The sequence below is a fragment of the Zingiber officinale genome, chromosome 9B (assembly GCF_018446385.1).
Source record: "Zingiber officinale cultivar Zhangliang chromosome 9B, Zo_v1.1, whole genome shotgun sequence".
In the NCBI taxonomy this organism is placed as follows: domain Eukaryota; kingdom Viridiplantae; phylum Streptophyta; class Magnoliopsida; order Zingiberales; family Zingiberaceae; genus Zingiber; species Zingiber officinale.
The window spans coordinates 74624597-74641514 of record NC_056003.1 but is presented as its reverse complement, the minus strand read 5'-3'; the positions used below and the strand labels follow the sequence as shown (position 1 = coordinate 74641514).

The window sequence follows — 16918 nt, the reverse complement described above, 5'->3', positions numbered from 1 at the left end:
GTGAGTGTTGTTCGACGAATACGTCTAGCAAATGGATTAAGTGATTCTTGATAAAAATCATCAAATGTGCATTTAGGCCCAAAACTAAAGAAAAGATGTTCTATGAAACAAATCTACCTAACAATTCTCATAATTTATTATCAAAACATATGAATAAACTTAAATGACCCATAGTTTGAGAACGTTTGCATTTGAATACCATTACTAATCTTTTAATGGTACCTCCATTAGTCGAGGAAAATCTAAACATTTGCGTTTGAGAACGTTCGAATCTAAATTTCGTCGGATGTTTCATTTTGAAGTGTTGTTTCACCCATATTTGCCGCCCAATTGGAATTTGTAGGAGGCTTTGTAATGTTTATATTTTGTACACATTTCTCCATACGGGAGAGTGACTTTCTCAAAATATTTAAAAAAAATAAACAATTTTAAAGGAATATCTCGAACCTTAGAAGTATCGCCATCAGTACTTCCTTGTATCTCGGATGTCGGAACTTGCTCAGGCTCATCATCCGTAAATTGAATATCATTGTGATCCACATTCGGGTTTACTATTTCCTTATCCTACCGAGATCTAGATGATGAACTTCCTTCCATTATAATTGAAGAATTGAAGTGATCGAGATTTTGGAATTAAGAGATGAAAGTAGAGAAGATGGTGTGGAAATAATGAAATGAATGGTTTATTTATAGAATTTGGAGAATAACAAATAATAAATCATAGTCACTAATAAAAAAAATGGTCAAATAATCTCAGCCATTTATAAAAAGCAAAAATAAACTTCCCCCCAACGGTCGGAACCGTCGATTCAACGATTAATTGACCCATTGAACCATAACTGACCCAACCATAGTCGAATGGGTTACGATTAAGGCCCGTGTAACTAGATCAATGGGTAACTGGCCCGTTGACATGATTACAAGTTCAGGCCAGGTCCGAACCGGACCTAGGTGCAAGATGAGGAAGAGCCGACAATGTGACTAGAGAGTGCAGTAGTGTGAGGCTATGTTGATAAGGGATGATAAGAAATATACAACTTCAAAAGGAAAAAAAGGGAACCCGCAAGAAAATGTCTTTTCCCCAAAAAAAAATAATGAAGATAAGCCAATATTACCTTCTCTAAGGTAAATTGGATATCCAGTTTGAAAGCGCAGACTACCATGACAAACTGTCATGAGAAAATTCATAAAAGTTTAACCAAATATGGAAATCTAGATTTTCAGTCACAAAATTATTAGGCTGATCTTACAAGATAATTCACCCCAAATGCACCATAATTATCAAAATTATCACTGTGTGCCTACATGAGTGCTTTCATATAGAAATGTAGAACCTACGTACCCTGAGAGCAAAATCAGAATTTTTCAAGCAAGCAGTCTTTCCTTTAGAGTTTCTCCCAGCAGGTATATTTTGCCCTAGCATGCTTGGAATTACTTTTCCACTATAATGGGCAGCTATTCCTCTTTCAGCTATTAAATCCATATCTTCTGTTCTTATCTGACATTCAATAAATAAATAGCAAAATCATAATATAACTAATTCAAAATTCAAGGTACAGGGAGAAAATGTGGTGTTGTTGTTTAGCATTCCAGCATCAAATCCCATTCAAAAACAAAAAGCTTGTGCCTTAGTAGTCACCTGAACTTCCAGATGGAACATGCTTTCATAAAGAAAGGGCATCACTGTGGTATCGAGGCTTTGATATCCATTGGGTTTAGGAGTTGCAATGTAGTCTTTCATCTGTCATGTATGGAACTGCGTTAATCAAATAGTAGAAGCTATATGAGAAGTAATAACTATGCAGCTAAAGGAACTCACAGATCTAGGAATAGGAGTCCAGATTCCATGAACAAGGCCAAGCAGATGGTAGCATATCTAGACAAATCAAAGAAAATTTTAGGGGTAAAAATCAAAAGGTCACCGTATTTTGAAAAAAAAAAATATTAATACCATAACACATCCTATTTTCCATTTAAAAAATATTTTTATTTCAGTATTGTTATAGCAGCTTAACTGTTATAATGTTATAACGTGTAATAGTAAGTTTGGACAAAGTTGCTACATGCCATTGTGGACAAAGCTTCTACATATTGTAGCAGTTTTGTTCAAAACTATTACAACGTGTAGCCGCTCTGTTCAATAATGTAACATGTAGCAACTTTGACTGTCACAACGAAGAACAATTTGACCAAAATTGCTTATAGCATATTTGACTAAATTGCAACATTTGCAAAACTACTTTAAGCAAATTCACTAAATCGAAGCAATTTTGACCAAGTTGAAGTAATTCTGATGAAGCTAGAAAAATATATTTTGATATAACAATACTTGTACTTCATGTATAACAATTTTGACTAAGTAGGAACTATTTTGCTTTATGTTGTAGCAAGTTTGGTCAAGTCTGCTACAATAGTACTAAAAAAGGGTATTGTCAGATGAAAAATGGGATGGAATGCTATTGTGATTTTTTTTTAACATAAGGTACCTTTTTGATGATGATAAAAAAAAGAGGCGGCCTTTTGATTTTTGCCCAAATTTTGGTCCGAGCATTGGTTACAAAAGAAACAGTGCAATAGAGATTAGTGATGCATCACCTGCTGTGCACTACACAAAGGTCCAACTCCATTGCAGGATTTTGGTTTTATAATAATTCGGAGCTGATTATAAAGAAGAGAGAGTTAGCATAGGCTGAATCAGAATAGATGAGGCACATTGTAACTATGAAAAGTCTTTATAATTACTTAAGCTCATAAGACAAACCTGAGCAATTTGGTTGATCTCACGAACTGAACGTTTAGATTTCAACACAGTTTTGTACACACTGTTCAGCAATAAAAAATTGCCCATCAACTAAAAATAAAGATCAAGAATACTTGTAAAAGAACAATGATGATAGGTTGTATGAAAGGGAATAATGAGCAACTATTTAAGCTCGGTGATTACCTAAAAATGGAAGCTTATGAAAAAATAAAGAGTCAATGAGAAGGGATGTTGCATCAGTGTTTGTGTAAAGGCCCTTCAAATCTTAGGATAAATGTGAGTAGAAATATGCCAGTTTTTTATTCAGCATAAACTAATCCAGAACTGAGGAACAGAATGCTAGTCACATCAGTGTCTAAAATAAAGGCGCTTAATCAAATCAGCCTATTGAGAAACTACAGACGATAGGTCTAAGACTTGACTAGAAGGTGATAAACTAGAATGAAAACATCATCCAAAAATGATATGTTACCCCAATCAATCTGATTCCAGTCGCTGAGATCCAGTAACAAATCAATGTGTTCAACATAATAAATAAGACAAACTAATACAACTGGAAAGGAGCAGGATAATATTTAGAAACCAATTCAAGTAGAAAGTGCTATTCAAGTGTAATGTGTGGTATTACAAGAAAATTGGATAGGGCCTACTACTAACAATTTGTTCAAAGCATAAGATAGTCAATATATTCAAAGTTCAATATATTAGTTCCCCATCTGATAAAGCTGATAATGGTGTGAAACCAAGCATAAGATAGTCACCAGAAGGAACCTTTTATATATATGATAAAAAAAAGGAGGCAGAACTAAAACACAACTTAGTATTTATGTTGGTGATCTAACAAGCATGGATGATTTAATGTTTTGGAGGCAAAGAAAGCATAAAACCACAAAATTAGTGATATATGAGAAATGACTAGTGTGCATGATCCAATTTGCCAGTGTGTGTATGATTCATCGTTGCATTGGATCTTGTTTAAATATTTAAAGAGCTTAAATGAGTAGAACCATGTAACTAAGAGTTAGCTACATTAGCACCACAGAAGCTAAAATGATATCATTCCAGAAGATATTATGGATGAACAAGTTAGTTGTATGTCAAATTAAGGTTTGAAATCTTAAGCCCCTAAGTGTTAGTCTTTGATCAGAACAATAAGAACAATATGGTTTGGTACCTTACCGTGTTGTATTGGTATAGTTTAGAGATTATTTACTTAAGTATAAGATCTGAAATGAGGTTCTCTTGGTGTTATTTGTATATCTACACATTGTTCATACCTCAAAAAAATAACTATAAAAATATTCTTTTTTAAAAAAAAATCCTTTCCGATGGAGAGAGCAAATCCTTAATATTTGAAAACTCTAAAGTCATATGTATTAATTCAGGTATCAAAATGTAAGTAAATTTTTTAATGTAACAAATACCGATATAGAGTATAGTTATAAGAAGAGTAGCCTTGGCGCAACAAATACTGATATAAAGTATAGTTATAAGAAGGGTGGTCTTGGCGCAACGGTGAAATTGTTGTCATGTGATCTTAAGGTCGCGGGTTTGAGTCACAAAATCAGCCTCTTACAAAAATGCAAAGTAAGGTTGCGTACAATTGACCCAATGTGGTCTGACTCTTCCACGGGACCTACATTGGCGGGGTTTCGTACACCGGACTGCCCTTTTTTTTATCAAGTATAGTTATATACTATAACTTGTAAGTTATATGTATTAATTAATACTTTAATATATATATATATAATTAATTTGGATATTAATATATTCTTTATAGCTAGTACATATATTAATTAAGAAAATGTCAAAATAAATCACATGTAAATACATATAAATCAACATGTATTGATATATCTAAGTATTAATTGATTGATTAAAAAGTACATTACCCATTACTTATATTAATTCATTCTGATATCAGGTTATATTGGTTAATACATATAAATTATAAGTTCTACTAATATTGTTATAGTCCTCTAAAAAATTTAAACACAAATAGAATAAAAAGAATGACTAGTAGTTACAGAACGCCATAGAATAAATAGCAAAAATTTTGCAAATAGCAAAAGGTGAAATTAACTTTTAAATGATACTATATGTGCAAGAAGAAATATTATTCTATATTAAAATTTAAGTTAATGAATTAACATATTTAGTTTAATTATATATTAATATGTTATTAATATATCAGAATTAATATTAATATAAATTATATATAAGATATATTGTCAATCAGCGCCCCCCCCCCCTTCATTTCCGTCTCTCCCAGAGTAACCATGGTTTAAAATATCAACATATTTCATAGTTTCATTTTTTGACTGACCAGAATGATATGGTTATAATATCATATCATGTCGTGCCGATATGATTTTTATATTTTTTAAATATAAAACATATTAATTAAATTAAAATTTTTAATTTAAATACTTAAAATGAAAAAAAAAATGGGATCGTTGCAGCCTCCGCAACCCCAGGATGGTCGCCATGGAATCACAACGCCTCAGCAATCCCGCGACGGCTGCAAGCGGAACGACAAATTTTGTTCATTTCGCCTAGGACAGTACGAAATTTTAAACCTTGGAGCTGACACCTTACTATCTTGCAACATATCAACCATGATGCCAACAACTGCTACACCAGCGAATAGAGATCATAATACCAATGAGGTCTTAACACTTGCAACTTGTCTTCTTTACCTAATTTGTCGAGCTCGGCCAAATCCATAAATAAGAAGATTCCTCCGTCTCGCTGCTATTGTTGCTTGACTTCCTCATCAGTTTGCCATCTCTTCTAGTGTTCAACCAACTTGAAGGGTTTCTTCATCTCTTCTACTTCTATGACAAAATAAGGAATCCAAAATGTCACAAATTGGAATCGATAGAACCATTTTGTCTTTTACCATGTCAACCGAGAGAAGACTTAATACTGCATGAAATTTTAGTTGTGCTGGGTGGCACGCTCAAAATTCTAATCCACATCTTGTCATCTCAGATACAATATGTTCAAAACACCATTTGAAATTTTGAGTCGTGCTTCAGTTTATGACCGAGATGAAATGGTTTCGACATCTTATCATGTTATGCCAATAAAGTTTTGGTACTTTTTAAAATATAAATATAGTAATTAATAACTAATTTTATTAATATTTGATTATTATAGATACTATTAAGTTATACTTGAGATGTTGAATTTGGAGTACAAGTTTTGATATTATAAATGTCTAATGCTTATTGAGTTAGCTAAAGTCAATCGAGTAGATATAGTAGGATAAATTAGGTTTAAATTGGATTTAATTTGAATTTATTTTGATCAATTTAAAATTAAACCAAATTTATATATACAATAATTTAATTCATAGTAGCAGAGTTTATAAGGTTAGAAATTATATTATATTTATTTTTAAAAATTTTCATAACAATTGGTTCTCTCCATCTTAAAGAGGTTAACTTTTCTCTATTTACCTCGTGGACAAATAAAGGGAAAAAATTAACTATCATTAAAGAGGAAAAAAGGTTTTGCCTCTATGTTTACCCTCGTGGAAAAATGAAGGAGAGAAAAAAATTAACGATAGAAAAAAAATTAACGGATCAAGGAAAAAAATTAAGAGACAGAAAGGAATAGGGGAAGGAATTTGAATTGGCTGTCTAAAAATATATATATATATATAAAAGACAGTATGGTGCACGAAGCTCCTGCCAATGCGGATTCCCGGATAAGAGTCTATTGTACGCGGCTTTACCTGCTTTATAAGAGGTTGTTTCCAAACTTGAACATGTGGCCTTTAGGTTACACAAAAGCAACTATAACGTTGCATTAAGGCTCCCCTTCGTCTAAAAAATAAAAATAGAATAAATAAATAAATAAATAAAATGGAAGATGTTACGAGGTTGCAGCTTCTTCCGCGATGTTGGTCGCGACTTCCTTAGCGACCTCGCAGAGGACACCATGAGGTTGTGGCAACCTCACGGCTCCGTACTTGTTCCAGTATCGGTCAGCGAGCAGAATGGGAAATTCTACCTGTGCAAATCAACACGACAAAGTTGATTCTTATACAGATAGTCTCACATAGATTTTCCATAAGTGAATCCCAAAATTCAAAGTTCATAATAGGGCCATGGAGAAGGCAAGTTTAAAGGAAGTGGGACAACATATAGAATTTATAGAAAAGGAAAAAATAAGGGCATAACTCTACAAGAGAAGCAATGGAAGAATGAAGCTGAATAATTTGTGTTGGGTGCAGATAAGTGACATCATACAATATGGACTGGAAGTGCAACTAATACAGAAAGAAGTACAGGAGAGACAAGGAATAAAAAAGTAGGTTTAAGCATTTTGGAATTTAGTGACAAAACCAACTTCACACAACACATTGAGCAAACAGATCACTCTACTAGTGGTCATAATTTTTTAAATGAAGAGGATCTACTTTTCATTAGACATGTGGGTTGCAATCAATATCTTCCCCCTATCATTTTCTATGCAGTCAAATAAAGAAAGAGAGAATCAATCCACTAATCTGTTACTTTGAATATGACAAGAACTTAAGACACTAATTACTCCAATTTACTTCTCGAATTTCTACCCATGTTTTCCTTGGTAAACCATTCTATATAATTTGCTTGACAAGTCGTCCTATGTATGCCAAGTCATAAACAATTGAAAGATAATATATGAGAATTGAGAAGTACAACAGACTCAGAATTTCTGCTGACCTGTATAGTTCCTTGCATACAGAATGCACTTCTGTTGTCACTGTCACAAGATCCAAAAATTGATCCTCCTCAATTCTTTGCCTCAAAATCTTCTTAGCCTGAAATATTGTGGGAATAATTTCCTCACTGCATGTATGGAGACTAATATGACAAATATTAGCAATATCAAAACATTAAGTTACATGATCCTTTTTCATTCGACTTCCAAGAAAATGTTACCATGTCAAGTTCTTTGACATAATCTTTATAAAGATCTTCAACTCTTTTCTTGAGCTCCACAAAGACATCAGGATTTGTATACATGAAAGACAGATATTCTAATTCTGACTGCAAAAAGGAAACAGTCAAAAGTTGTAATAATCACAAAATGGGCAAATAAACTAATATTTTGAATTCAATCATAAAATAAACAATGCTAAAATTATCCATTTTATTTAAAATTTTAAAACAATAAATACTAATATGGTTGCTTTAAATTATACTACAGAGCAGTACAGTGGTCATGCAACTGCTGTTCAAGTGGAGTCGTTTTATTTTTTATGCAGGAGCTCACACTGAAGAACTTAGACATAAGGATCCTTACTTGATAGGTAAGTTATTAATCATTTCAAAAGATTTATATATTGTGCAAAATAAAAACACCAACCAGAACAATATTTCAGCCAGCAAAAATGCATGTATTCAGCCCTTCACCAAAATGATATCTGACCTGTCAAATTGTTAATGAAAACTATTATACTAATCTATGCTCCTTGGACAAAAAGGAACCTAGTCAGCATAGTTGTAAATCTTTTGATATAAGAGACAAGTATATAACTAAAAGCATTTGAAATAAGTTTGGATGCCACATGGATAAAAACAAAGACGACAAAAAGTAAGACACTCTAGCAAGCTTTGTACAAAATTCCTGGTGCACATACCTTAATTTGGTACATCCCTAGAAGCTTTGCTAGAGGCGCAAACACCTGAAGTGTCTCTAGTGCAATACTGGACTGATAACAAAATTGAAGATAATTATTATGAAGTCGAATGACTCAGAAAGTAGTAAATTATGTGAGAATGTGAAAAACCTGCTTATGTGGTGGCATGTGGGATAGCGTGCGCATATTGTGTAAACGATCAGCCAATTTGACAATAATGACACGGACCTACAGAAGCATTCAATCACACTAATCTCAATTATAGGAGGTAAAAAACAACTATTCATTGACGAGAATAAATGTATGACATGAATACCTCTTCTGTCATTGCAAGAAACATCTGTCTCAAATCATCAGCTTTTACATCTTGAACTGAACTATCCACACCTTTGCACTTAAGTTTTCCTAGCTTGGATACCTGTGTCAGCAAATAATACTAGAAATTAAATCAAGAATTTAATGTTCCAGCAAAATTACTTAGGATGATTTTGTACCTTAGTCTCTCCCTCAACAATGTGACGTACAGTAGCACCAAATTCCTTCTCTATCCTATCAAATGTAACAACTTTTGTATCTTCAACGGTATCATGCAATAGACCAGCAGCAATTGACTCCCAATCCAACTCCTAAAAAACAATAAAATATCAAACTGCAATATATACAACAATATATAAACAACATTAAAGCACACCTTGTTTTGATAAAATTTCTTGATGAAAACTTAAAATATGTATTTATATCCTCTCTGCAACTTACATGTTCTCCAAGTATCTTTGCAACTTCAACTGGATGAATGATGAAGGGTTCTCCACTTCGCCGTTTTTGGCCATCATGAGCCTCGAAAGCAAGCTGCACTTCCAGATAAGCATGTTTAATATGTGATCTCTGTATTTACACTAGTCTTGTATACACAAATTGCACAGATCAAGCTAAGAACTCAAGAATATACAGGTTAATGAATACTAAAAATGTATTAAACAAATCAACTTATGGGTGGCTAAGTAGTGAAATGGAATTAATGAGTTAACAATATCATATGTATGATAATCATCTGAGGTAAATATCTATCCATACAGATGGAAATTAAGGTTGTCGAAATACAAAATAACTTTAAATGTTTTGAATTTTTTAATTAAATTGAATAATTTTAATTCAATCTAAAAAAATTAAAATAATGATTTCAGAAAGAAAATTTGTTCAACTTAAAATTTATAAGTGAAATTGGTTACAATTTTCTAATTCTAAATTTCTGAAAAAGAAAACCTGCTTTAAAATATTTTATAAAATTTTATTCAGCATTTATAGAATCTATAATGTGTTAACATATAAAAAAGGTCCACATGGAGATAAGAAAACTATTGATGTCATATTTCCAGTATTTCTTTAAACATTGCATCTATGGAAATCTTGGAATAATTTTGCTCATTGTGTTTTTAGGTGTGTGTTACAAAATTTAAAAGTTTGTTTTAGTTTACTATTCCAGATTATAAGTTTCTATCATATTCATCAAATTTAGTTTGTATTGTTAATAGTTTGGTGAATTTTTAATTATGATAGTAAGATTTGGATAAAATATATTTGAAAAGAAATCTATCATACAGAATAATTTTAACATCCTATGATTTGCAAAAGTATAATATTCTATTTGATAGAATAATATTACAGATAGTAAGTTGATATTAATTCATAACAAAATATTCAGGAAATGCTAAGTGTACATTATTTCATTCGGTTAAGAATTAAATAAAATTTGCAATGGGAAATTTTGCCCTCAAATGCTTGACATAGAAATACCATTTTTAACAGGACCATTGCCATTAAATCAGAGTCTCAATAGCAACAACACAAGCCGACCCCACATAGTGGGGTAAGACTTGGTAGTTGTTATTGTTATGTAATAGCAATAGCACAATTGAAGAGATTGAGAGACAAACAACAACCATGTCACATGAAAAGATGAATGAAAAATGACTTTGACATCATATGACTTCTAAGCATGCTTTGAAATCTCATACTATGCATGGTGGCATTGTCAAACTATATAGTTGTGATAAATTAGGGAACTCCATACTACTCAATACATGTAATCTATCCTATATTGTTTTGTTGATGATGTTAATGAGTATTGTGTACATTTGACATCATATGACTTCTAAGCATGCTTTGAAATTTCATATTGTGTGAGAGAGCACAGTTGAAACAAATAGTTGCAATAAATTATCGAACTCGATACTACTCGATACATGTAATCTATCCTATGTTGATTAGTATCATGTACATTCGACATCCTTTAATATGTTATAAAATGTGTTAAAGATAAATGAAAATAACGTTTGTTATTTTTTGTTGCTTTTGACTCTACTATGAAATGCCAAAATTGCATCATTCTAGATAGGTCATAAAATCTGAAATTAGTGAAATTACGTATATAGTTATTCTCTCTTCTTATTTTTCATCTCCTTCCTTCTTCGCTTCTAATTCTTCATGGGCATTATACATTAAAACATGAATATGGTACCAAAATAATATCGCTCCAATCAAAATCTAAAGCTCTAACACAACTCGAGATTTTGAACCATGCTTCCAAATGACCATTAATTGTACTCTCATTATCATTATATGTAACAACATGATTGATTCTTCACAATCATTCTTAGGCGTCGAGTTCACATTCATCATCATTCACCTTAATGTCTCCAAGTGATATCATTTTCTTTTCTTATGTTATCATTGACTTTGAGATTCTAATCTCTTCTATCTTTACATTATGTTTACCTTATAAGAGAAAGTGAAAAAGAGCTCTACTATGGATTTTGCAAAAAGTAGGGTAAAACCTAGCTTCCACTAAATTATATTACATTGATGGATGGAAAACATATAAAATAATTGCTTTTGTTGTTTGCTTCTCATGAACTAACTGGAAACTCATGATGGAAATACCAGTATACCCAAAATATTCAGCTTGTTGTCACGACTCCACCCTAACAAGAAGTCCTTAGTTTGGTGTTTACACTACCAGGTTGTTTTCGCCCTTTGAATTGTCAATTCCCTTCATCATGAACACCTAGTAGCAGGTCTTACTAATTGTCGCCAATAGTTGATTTCTTTCTTACTCTTGCAGCAAGATGGAATTCCCATCTTGTCTCATTTCTCAGACACGCAACCTCTCCTCACTTCCCTAACGCCACAAGGTCAAGTAATTTGGGAAAGAAATCTAAGGCATAAATGTCTATAAAAATTCAACCATTGCGCATTTGTTTCCATCTGAATTTGAGGGGAAATTCAGCCATTGTTCAAACTCCCTTCCCATTGTGTTTTCAAGTGAGGTAATTGGAGAAAAAATGGTCGATTTCGCAAGCGCACAGGTTAATTTCTGCAGAATGAACAGGATATTATTCTATTGTATAACATAAAATACATCCTTTCTCCCTTTATATTGATTTCAGTTTAATTTTTCATATATTGGGTTTAATTTTTAGACTTAGATTTTCATTTGATTAATTGGGTTTAGCATTTAATGAATTTTCTGTTTCGTGGAATCATATAAAATAAGATTCATATCTAAATGAATCAAATTTAACTGGTCATTTGTGAATCTTTTTAATTCTAGTGCATATTTAAAAATTGTATCATTTTACATGTGAACCGCAATACATTTTGACAGCTACAATCTAGAGTCAAATTAACAGCCTTGTGACAGCATTTAATGAAGGGGAGTCTTGGCGCAACGGTAAAATTGTTGTCATGTGACCAAAAGGTCACGGGTTCGAATCCTGAAACAGTCTCTTACAAAAAGCAAGGTAAGGCTACATACAATGGATCCTTCTCCGAGACCCCCACATGGCGGGAGCTTCGTGCATCAGGCTGCTCTTTTTTACAATCTAGAGTCAAATCAATTGTTTGTGTGTTGGATTGAATTGATTAAAAATTAGTAATTGATGCTTTTAAAAAATGATGCTTTTTCAAAAGACTAAAGTCTATTGGCATGCATCCCATTTGTCAAAAAAATAAAAAATAAATAAAAAATGAATTCCACCATCAAATAAGGAAATAGTCCCATGTAAAGGGTAGTCCGGTGAACCAAGCTCTCGTCAATATAGGGTACCAGGAAAGAGTGTATTCTACTCAGTCTTACCTTGCTTTGCAAAAGGTTATTTCCGAAACTGAAACCCGTGACCTCTAGATCACATGGCACGCGGCACACGGCAGCAACTTTAGCGTTGCACCAAGGCTCCCCTTCAAAAACTAAAGCACTTCTCTATTGGCATGCATCCCAGTGGTCAAAAAATAAAAAATGAATTCTAAATAAGGAAATAGTCCAATGTAACTTTTACAAAATTGTTTTCACATAATTATCTATGAAAGGAAAACACAGAATAGCTAAAATTATTTTGTATTTTTTTGTTAATTATCTATGAAGATTAATAATCATATGTCAAAATTATTTTAAAATATTAAATATTGTTTTTTTACTTGAAACTAGCAATTTTCTTCTAATAACTTAATTTTGCATTAATTATTAAATCTAATATAGACTAGGACTTTTAAAATCCATCAAAAACTTACAAATTTATGTAAACAAATAACGGTATAGCTGACTGTTAACTCTAAAATTATGTTATCCTACCTAATTCACTAGGCAACATGTGTGCAACATCTTGGTCAAAGACTTAAAATGTCACATTAAGTGATCGTCACATTAAGTGATCAGCATAGTGAGTCACCAATTTTAAATAAAAAAATTATATTCACAAAATGTTAACTTTTTTACTTCCACTTCCTCTTCTCTATCATGTGCCTTTAGTGTTCCTATGAGCCGCAACTCCATTCTTATACCTGTGTAATTATCATTGTAGTTGAACAAGTAATGCTTCATGAATAAAGGTTAAGTCTAATAGTAATATGACATGGAGTGGATGTTTGATAGTGGCAAAGAATCACAGTATGATTAGCATTGTGGGGTAAAGACTCAACAAAAACAAAGGCGAAAGGTAGCTCATAGTTAAGAGATGGCTACTATGCAAGGGGAAAAAAAATATACGGTGCTAGGACTCGGAGAGTAGGGGTGGACTTAGAGATTGAAGATAAGCTTGTGATTGATCATTGAATTGAACAAGAGCTAACAATAACAATTACCTAAGTGGAGAAGGGTGCGGTGCAATGCAAATTAGGAATTGATTTATATTTCAAATTTAAAATTGTAGTCAATTTTGATAATTATGCTATTTTAAGTGTCAAATGTTTAGTATATTTTATTTTGATTGGAATACTTTGAATTTGGTGGGAATATTTTTAATTTGGTCAAAGTTTTAAATATTTAGATTATTTTTTTAATTTGGTAGGATTTTTTATTTGCAAGTTGTAGCTAATTTATTTCTTAAGTTGTTTGAGTCTGCCCCCGACCCCACCTAGTAGGATAAGACTTAATTATTGTTATTGTTGTTGTTTGAGTCTGTCCACTATAACACTCACCGAGGCAATTCCATCACTTCTAATAGTATAATCACGTGACCATGCTACTTCCACTGCTTGCACAACCGCTGATTATCCTAGCTTCTGTCAGTGTCGCCTTTTGTAGAACAATATCCTTGCACCTACTTTCTATCTATTGTTACCAACAATCCTAACAAACCACTCCAAAGTGAAACCACATTCTTTTCCCCGTTCTCATCTCATGCTAGATAAGGGGCTTAGAGATGCTCTCACCTAACCAATGCACCCAATCATTTGTGCCACTCCTCTATATCTGGTCGTCACCTCCACATCTCTCCAGAAAAAGCTCCCAGTTAGATTAGCCACCTTCCATTAATTTGCACAATAGAAGCACTCACAACAAAGACAATCCTGACCCCAAAATCCCTCTTCATCAATTAGTTTGATATTTTTCAAATAAAATCCACTATTTTGGAAATGTCCAAATTAGTTCTGTACTAAAAAAAAATTATGGTTCACATAATTGCAAATGCTCGAGTAATGTTGGCAAACTTGTATATGAATCTTGATGTGAAGTCAACATCAGGTAGGCTCAATTCACTTCGGCAAAATTGTAATCTCTCTTTGTAAACTATTATTTAGTTGGTTAGTTCAAATTTTTAATTAATTTTTTTCTCACAATTTTCTTTGTACCATCATATATTATTCATAAATCACAAAACACCATGTTGGTATTGTGATTGTCATAGACCAAATAAAGAAAAAAAAAATCCATAATTAGCATAACTACTATACTTACATGCTAGTTATTATATTTTCATTCATCCCATTTTTTGAATTGAAGTATTTAATTTTTCCCATTATTTTATTTTATAAGCGCACAATGAGACGAACCATCACAATCCCTCTAAATACATGGAAGATAAAGATGAGAAACATAAACTCATCTATCATGTGAATGATGAGCTTAAATTCATGAGAGAATTAGAAAGTGTTAGCATTAGCCTAGTATCAATTATGAGATCATTGTAAGAGGCTCCTTTTGTATCATATTTCACTTATTAATAAAAGACAAAGTTGGTTATTATATTCACTTCAGTTCAGTGCTGAATGAATGAGTATAATAATGTCCTAGGGTAGTAGGTTATAGTCTACAATGTATCAATTGGTTGAATTGATAGCGGGATGTTGTGGATATATAGAACACTACTCTTAACTATTCCTAGTCAAGCATTAATATGCAAGGACAATATTAATGCATTGAGACTAGCATGTAGGTCAACAGATGACTTAATCTCACAAGTCATAGATATGAGATATATATTAAATAATATATATTGAATGACCCGTCATGAGAATGTTTAATGGATCGTTATATGAGTGTCATAAACATTCTCATGTGACTATTAGTATGAATAGTCTTTAGACCTAAAGTCACTACGATTTCCTACATAAGAAGTTGTATACTTTGGTATCGACAAACGTCACCTGTAACAGGATGGATCATAAAGTCAATCACTGGTTATGTAAAAGTTATATGGAGAGATGTGAGTGATGTCGATGTGATATATCCCCTCCATATGATGAAAGTGATATCTGTATGCCCTTGATTAGTAGGACACAAGAATGCATAGCCATGTTTAAATGAGTTAATATATGATATTGAGATTATTTGATTGAGTGTGTCTACTTAGAGATCAAGAAACACAAAGATTGATAACAGGACGACATGGTCTATGCCTCATTGATCAATCTAGATATCAAGGATAGAAAGATTGAATCATACAAGATAATAGACACGAAAGTGTTCGGTCGGATCTCGACATTCTCGTCACTTGGGTAGCAATGATGCATTGTTAGATGTTACTCATTGCTTATATATAAAAAAAAAAGGCAGCCCAGTGCACGAAGCTCCCGCCATGCGGGGTCCCGGGGAAGGATCCATTGTACACAGCCTTACCCTGATTTTTGCAAGAGGTTGTTTCCAGGATTCGAACCCGTGACATTTTGGTCACATGGCAACAACTTTACCGTTGCGCCAAGGCTCCCCTTTTGGTCATTGCTTATATATCTAAAATGATTTTAAATACATGGCCAACGTTACAAGAGTCTATTGGGTCACACACAAAGAACACGTTGATTTGGAGATGGATTATAAGGTTAAGTCTAATCCGAATTGAGTTAGACTCGAACGAATTCGGATTAGACTCATTGAGTAATGAGTTAGACTCATTGGTTTATTGGGTTAATGGCTTATTGGATTAATGGTTAATCCAATATACTAAATCTAACCCATTAAGATTAATGAATATTAATAGAGATTAATATATTATTAATCAAAAAAAAGATCAAGAGACAAAAACATTTTGTATTCATTGGATGAGAACAAAAGTCATTTGTAAAAGTAAACTTTAGGTGAAGTAACCTTTTTGATAAAGTAACCTTTATGTGAAGTAACCTATTTGGTAAAGTAACCATTTTGTGAAGTCACCTTATATAGATGAAGTGACATTTTGGGTGATGTAATCTTCTTGGTTTTTGCTCTTCTTCCTCTTCTTCTCTTGGCCAAAAATAACCTTGTGTAGTTGCTAGCACAACAAAGGTTGTTTCTTCTCCAAGTCATGAGTTCGTGAGATGGACGGAGAACGTGTTTATGTGGATACCGTAGAGGCGCGAATGTGCTAATCGCACTGAGATCTGCATCCTAAGAAAACATTGCTGTCAGGATTGCGAAGGGCACGCACCAAAGGTATAAACTCCCTTCATTAAACTTAGTATGTGATTTTCCTCCGCATGGATCTTTTGGAAGAAACTTGTTTTTCCGCTGCGCTTTCTGCGTGTTTAGTGCTATAGTTCCTTACAGAAAGAGCCATCCAAATAATTATTTTACAACTAAGTTATTAAAAATTAGTAAAATTAAGGACTTAGATAACTTTTAATAGAATTAAATTGTTGACTGCATTACTATGCCAATATAACTCTAGTGGTATCACCTAAAAAAGGGATGTTTGAAATTGTTTGAGATCGGCTAAGACAAGAAAATTCTCTTACTTTAGTAATAGAGAAGAGATAAAAAAAAATAATATAAT

The 16918-nt window shown here is 32.6% G+C and overlaps 1 protein-coding gene across 1 annotated transcript in view; it reads right to left on the bottom strand.

Annotated features, from left to right (window-relative positions):
• The window catches only part of LOC122022551 (putative GTP diphosphokinase RSH1, chloroplastic), a 53477-nt gene that overhangs the window by 15812 nt on the left and 20747 nt on the right, over positions 1-16918 (bottom strand). Inside the window, exons 5-16 of the mRNA XM_042580582.1 lie at positions 9153-9245; positions 8891-9022; positions 8713-8814; positions 8547-8624; positions 8397-8468; positions 7696-7803; positions 7477-7574; positions 2762-2822; positions 2596-2658; positions 1820-1876; positions 1640-1741; positions 1343-1498 (exon numbers count right to left, since the gene is read on the bottom strand). Coding sequence (XP_042436516.1) covers positions 1343-1498; positions 1640-1741; positions 1820-1876; positions 2596-2658; positions 2762-2822; positions 7477-7574; positions 7696-7803; positions 8397-8468; positions 8547-8624; positions 8713-8814; positions 8891-9022; positions 9153-9245 — 1122 coding nt within the window. The remainder of the gene's footprint in view (positions 1-1342; positions 1499-1639; positions 1742-1819; positions 1877-2595; positions 2659-2761; positions 2823-7476; positions 7575-7695; positions 7804-8396; positions 8469-8546; positions 8625-8712; positions 8815-8890; positions 9023-9152; positions 9246-16918) is intronic.